General features: G+C 39.0%; 1 protein-coding gene across 1 annotated transcript; it reads right to left on the bottom strand.

Moving 5' to 3' along the window:
- Positions 1–266: 266 nt before the first annotated feature.
- On the bottom strand, positions 267–6,185 carry LOC121857149. The gene is made up of 2 exons (XM_042353040.1): positions 5,557–6,185; positions 267–1,331 (listed from the first exon to the last, which is right to left on the bottom strand). Exons 1-2 carry the CDS (start codon positions 5,848–5,850, stop codon positions 1,176–1,178), a joined length of 450 nt encoding a protein of 149 aa, XP_042208974.1. The 5' UTR covers positions 5,851–6,185; the 3' UTR covers positions 267–1,175.
- Positions 6,186–6,391: the final 206 nt, after the last annotated feature.

Here is a 6,391-nt window from a genome sequence, read left to right as displayed (position 1 = left end):
TTATTGGGTAGTATGGACCTCAGACAACACTGTATGAAGCGAGGAAGAACATTTCTTTCTCGTACATGACTTGAGAATATAAAAATGGCAACTAAGACTATGCTGGCATGGTTGCTTGGCCCCAGTATGCTACTGGTAGCTTGAAACTCCATTCGGTATCAAGGGTTAATATCTGCATTGAAACAAGAAATTTCTTGTGTGTTTTCTTTTTTCCTTGTGGTTATCAGCATATACCTGGATCACGCGCACCTACAGTGATTTACTTGTGTGTGTGTGTGTGTGTGTGTGTGTGTGTGTGTATGTATGTATATATATATATATATACTGTATATATATATGGTAAGTTTTCGCCGTGTTTTATCACGACATTTCCCGCTTCTTTCATGCCCTGTCCACTGTAGGCGATTAATAAAAGAATATAGAGAAAAACGAAACAAAAAATTAAAGGAAAAAGCCGTTGTATTGTTTTTATTACACTATCATCCAAACAACACCTGCGAAATATATGAAGGAATTCCATAAGTTATTTCTTCTGCTAACCGCCTCTATCGGGAATTTAGTCTTTCTCCGGATGCGAGTACTGTACCTGGAAACACCGAGGTGACATTTAACTTGTCTAAAAAAAATAAATAAACAAACATTACGACGTTCAGCCTAGTCTTAACACATATCCATTCTTGAGACATATGGGTTAAAAGCTTCTTATCTCATACGATAACAAACGAGGCACGATAACGCCACACGTTCACACTAACGTAACAAGGTTGGAGCAACTATGGTGTAATCACGGCTCGGATTCTCAAAGATCAGAAATCGTACGTGACAGTTTCTCTTGCGTGGAGATATTACAGGGTATGGGAACACACACATGACTAACTCAATTGAACTACGGGAAATATACCATCTCCTAAATGACGTTCCAGTTACAATAAGACGCAACTGCAACTAGAAACGTTCTCTTTCCCTCATTTTGGAAAATATCAAAATACGGATCTTTGAGAACTTGAAGCAGGTGACATAAGAGTGAGGTGGGTTACCGTGTAAACCCTAGTAAGTGTTATACAGAGTTATAGAAATATTAAACCTTAACATGATATCGAGTGACAATCACTGGGTCACAAATTATACCTAAAAACTAGATATCACAAACATCCAATGTAACTTCCAAAGAATATCTAAGTTAGAGCTAAATCCGCCTTAGTTCCATTTTCTATAGTCTTGGCCAGGGACTCGATCTCATCAGCTACGGCGTGACCATCAGTGAGGCTGATGTCGCTCTCACGGCGGGTGGCGTTCATCTTGTTCTTCTCATTCTCCTTGTTCTTCTTGTCCTGCAACACAGAAGTAAATGTTACCAGACAACACTTATGATATATCCCTTCATGGTTTTCTCTCAAGCTATACTTTTAATATTTATACACAGAGTAACTGGGTTGGTTACACTGATGAGTTGCCCGCATATAAACAGTAATAATAATAATAATAATAATAATAATAATAATAATAATAATAATAATAATATTAAAAATTACCAAACAAAGTAATAACATTAACAACAATACAAAGTTATGGTAATTTTATTACAATATATATATCTCCCAATACCAGTTTATTGTGCAAATTCAAAGTACGAAAAAAACTACCCCCCAAAAAATTATTCCTAGTAATATGCCTGAAGCAGTGACGTAAGAAATATGAACAAAACCATTATTAAATTCAACCAACTCTATCTATCTATTTTCTTGTTTATCTTTTCTACTGAATATATCACTTTATCCATTCTCAGTACAGTAAACTGTCTTACACCAACCTGAGACACAGGTAAGCATCTCCACTGAAATTTTCTTAAACCAAATTTGTCATTTATACCCGTAGGTGATTTATTGGTTCTTATTTACCCTACTAACACATGTATGGCAGAACAATTAGGAACTGTCAGAACAAAGACGAGTTCCATTGATTATTATGCCATTGGTTAGTAGTAACAGCTTGACGTTGGATAGATGCCACTCTGCTAAAATAAACAATAGTTGAGATAGCATAATATGTGACGTCTTACAAACACCAAAACAGACTGATTAAACGTGTGTGTGTGTGTGTTGGCTAAGAATTATTCTATATTTGGAGGAAGTTTGACTAGCCCAGTGGTACCCATTTGTAGAAGGTCGCAGCCCAACCCAGTGATTCAAGTGTTGGGGCCAAGTCCTAGTGGGTACTCTTAGGTTAGGTTAGGTTAGGGGCTGCGTCTGTTACAACTGAAGCCCTCTTGACCTACTGAGTCATCATGTGGAGATCAAAGGTCACCATCATAGTTTGGAGTACCTCTAGTAACACACCGTCATACACCTCTCACCACATCAATGAACAGGACGCCACACCTAAGACCACTTCTCTAGATTTACCCAACAAGTCAGATGATCACATGAAGATTAGACCCTCAACTTATTTCACCTGATGATTCAACACCTTTACGCTACCCGAGTGTTTAGGTAAGGTTAGTGTGGTTGATCATAAGATGCAATAAGCAGGGAGCTAATCTTCCTGTGATTTAAGTATTTAAAAGAACGCAAACGGATTTTAAACACTGTATTGGGTGTTAAAACACATTGACTCGTATTAAAATTCTTAAAATAACACCGGAATTGAAACACCTCCGCACAAGGTCTTAAAAACAGAACTGGAATAAACATGACATTGAATGTTTTAGCACACAGCGCCCCGTGTATTGTAACAGTTTATAATAGAAAACGGAACCCAGGAAGCAGTTGGCCTGAGCTCCGTCCAGATTCTGAAATGTTCCGACGATGACTATCCCTGTCAAGTGAATATGTGAGAATGAGAGTGAAACACAACAGAAACGTATAAATATGACGTCAAAATTAACTAGTGACTTCACTTAGCATCTATCTAAGGATTCACTATGTACTAAACTGGTGCTACATGAAGTTATGGCGATATTCTCTGGACATTGTCTTGTGCTGGCTAGTCACCCTTATATATTAACAAGGAAAACATCTACGTATGAATACCTGTGAATTCTAGACCAGAACCGGATATATAATTATACAGTACACAATAAGGATGGCGGAAACGAGACCCAGATAAACAGAAGCGAACGCGACATGATTATTTTGCTCCCGCTGCGACTACATGAGCTGCCAGTATAGTAGTGTAAATTATACTGATTAAAACAATAATTCCCATAACTGATAAAAATGGAAACACTGTAATATACGAGCAACTAAAGCAGCATGTGTGTGTGTGTGTATGTCCTTTTCAACAAAGAAACAGGAAGATCTTAATTATGTCGGATTCCTTAGTGCCAACTGTTATTACCAGGTGAATAAACAGGGGGGGGTAATCTCCATGTGATCCCACGTTACCAATGAGTCGTGAGTAAGGTCGTATTACTCAGGGAACTGGCGTCAGAACCACAACCAAACCGCTGCAGATGATGAAGGTCTTTTTCAAGCTGTTATATGTGAATCAGAGAATGACTCAACTTTTACCCAAATCACTGGACCATAACGAATTGAGGAAGGCAGCGCGTGAGTGGGGCGAAGAGTGTTGTCTATATATTATACACTGTAACTATCTACACACCTCGAGAAGTGAGAGCAATAATACAAATTTTCCTGGTAAATTTCCATGACAGTAAGATCAAAATATTAACGCTTCTTACTGTTTGAAAAAAAGGCATTACCCGTGGGTCACCTCCCTCACGCACCGTCCAATACGTCGGCCGTGAGTAGTCAATGTTTAGAATTATTTAATCTAACTTATAAGATCATCACGTTGGCTCTTCAAAAATGCGTATTAACCATAAAAAAATATGATCAACAGTTCAGTATTGTTTAGAAATTCAATTCCTGACCGTCTGTCTGCCCAGTTCCTCAACCACCTACAGTGCTACATTATCAAGTGCCTCTAAATTTCTGGTAGTTAATATCTAGTGTATTTAGCACGCTGTGCCTCTACAGTCTCGAATTGTGTATTTCGAGCAGCCAATAATCTCCAGACAGATCAAACGGAAGCTGAGGTTCCTACCAGCGTGTAAATACGATAACTTATCACAATGGAGTACTGTAAGTGACCACTCAACGCATTGTGAAACTAACTGTTCTTTTATAACCTTCTGAGAGCAGGTCAACAAGGAACTGCAGTTTACTCTATTACTACAGTGAGAGAGAAAAATACAAAGAAGGTAATTACAAGGCATAGTAATGAGGCTGATCGAAGCCTGGCGACCTCACGTCTGACATGTTTCCATTACATATATATATATATATATTATAATATGATGCCACTAACTGTGATCGTATGAGGAACTGCAGTAAGTTCTTTTAAGGTAAATGTTAATGGAAGTTCCTCATTGCCAATAACCTTGTGTACTAAGATTGAACTTACTAGTGAACAACCCCAATAAGTATCGTGACTGTTCCTTGACTTAAAAGTTTGACACTGACTCAACCCCCCTCCCCCCATTACAACCTGACCTAACCAACCAAAGAAACCTACCTAAACTTACCCAACTTCCTAGCTGCCCCTGCCATATTAAACAGAAAGTACTTATTTTGATATTTGGTGCCAATGGAAGCAACTTTGTTGAAGCATCAGTGTAATTTTACGTTTATTGTGGACGTGAGAGTAACTTCAGACTGAACGGGTCGGCTGGAAAAAAAACCCACACAAGCCGCGGTGACTGCAGATTTACATTAATTTATTATTGTCCAATGATTTGGGTAAAGGACGATCAAGTGTACATGGAAAGAAGTCATCTAAATATTTCAAGGACACATATATTAATATGTAATATTTATGTAAATTCTAAAATTTTAAATAAAAGCTAAAAAAAATTCTTACGTGAATTTACTTTCTCAGTTAATATCCATTTGCGACGGAAGTGGTATTAGAAAAAAATGTCCCTATTGACAAGATATAACTTATGGTAATCACAATATTGCTCTAATCGAGTTGGGGCAGAAGTTGTAATAATACCCTAACTTTTATCTCCCAAATCCTCCTTTAAACATTATTCTAACCTTTGCCTCATAACTCCAGTATCATCTTCAACAACATGAACACCTTAAACCACAACCAAGTCACCGCACTCCAATGGACAAAACACAACACTAACATACGTAATAAGTCTAATTAAATATGTTTACCTTTCAAATGAGCATTAAACACACTAATGCTACCTACGGTGTTAGGTTTGATTAGCGTTAGGGCGGTTAACCTTGAGGTGAAATGGAGGCCTAATCTTCAAGTGATCAGAATAGAGTTAAACAGTGACTGCTAGTCTCAATACGCACTGAGTGGTTATTAAGGTACAGTATATTGAAAAGTATCTTATCTTGACTCTCAGAATGTCCCTCTTTTTATCTTAGTCGGGATATAGTTAAGAAAGCTTCTCAAATTTACCTTTTCTCAGTAAGACACAAGTTCCTCACCTCATCTCTCAGGACGTAAAACAAGTTCCTATTTCGTGTCTCAATAGGACATACAAAGTTTCTTTTTTGTCTCTCAGTAAGACATAAACAAGAAGTTCCTTACCTTATCTCTCAGTAGAACATTCTGGGTGTCAACAGGTTCGGTAGGGCTGGCTGGGGTGTCTGAGTCGCTACTCCTGGTGTCGTCGGGCAGGGCACTTCGTCTCTTGTGGTTCTCCCTATAACGGCCGCTCTTGGAGATGGACACCCTCCGTCGGTTCACGAGGTCGCTGTTGGGGCAGCCTTCAGGCAGGTCCTCCCTCAGGGTGGTGTCCTTGGAGGTATGGGCAGGCGAGCGCTTCCCGCCGTGTAAGTGGTTGCTCTTGAAGCTGTTGATCATTTTAATTACACTGGCCATGTCTTTTGAGGCAAGATCTCTCCCTCGGTATTAATGCTTAAAAATTTCTTTCGTTAAGCTCTCGGATATGGTATATGGTCTACGGGTACGTCTTGATTTTTCACACAACCATAACAGTACTGTATTAGTATGTTAACAGTCAACACTACACAGAGAAGAGAGTTAACAATCACCAGCTTGTACTTAGAGAAAAATCTATTATGTTAATTTGAGGCGAAATTACCGCAGTCACTGTTAATAAGTTGTACATTAGCTTCGAACCGTATCAACAGACAGCAACACCCGACCAGTCTCCCCGTCACCCGCACTATGATCTGTCTCCCTGAAAATCTGCCAACTCCCTCGACATTGCCACCTCGCTACTGGTGAACGGGATAGTGACGTAATCGTGACGAACACCAATCAGCTCATGCAAGGACCAATGATGCCGGAGCACAGACCACCTTAGAAGTATTTTTCCCGCGTCACCCAATCAGGTTGTTGTATTTCAATGACGTTGCACAAATTATAACAACCACTAGAGCCAGGTCTGTTTTCCGAG

This window comes from Homarus americanus, unplaced genomic scaffold (assembly GCF_018991925.1).
Source record: "Homarus americanus isolate GMGI-L3 unplaced genomic scaffold, GMGI_Hamer_2.0 scaffold20465, whole genome shotgun sequence".
Classification (NCBI taxonomy): Eukaryota; Metazoa; Arthropoda; class Malacostraca; order Decapoda; family Nephropidae; genus Homarus; species Homarus americanus.
The sequence above is the reverse complement of the archived record's forward strand: the minus strand, read 5'-3'. Positions and strand labels throughout refer to the sequence as shown.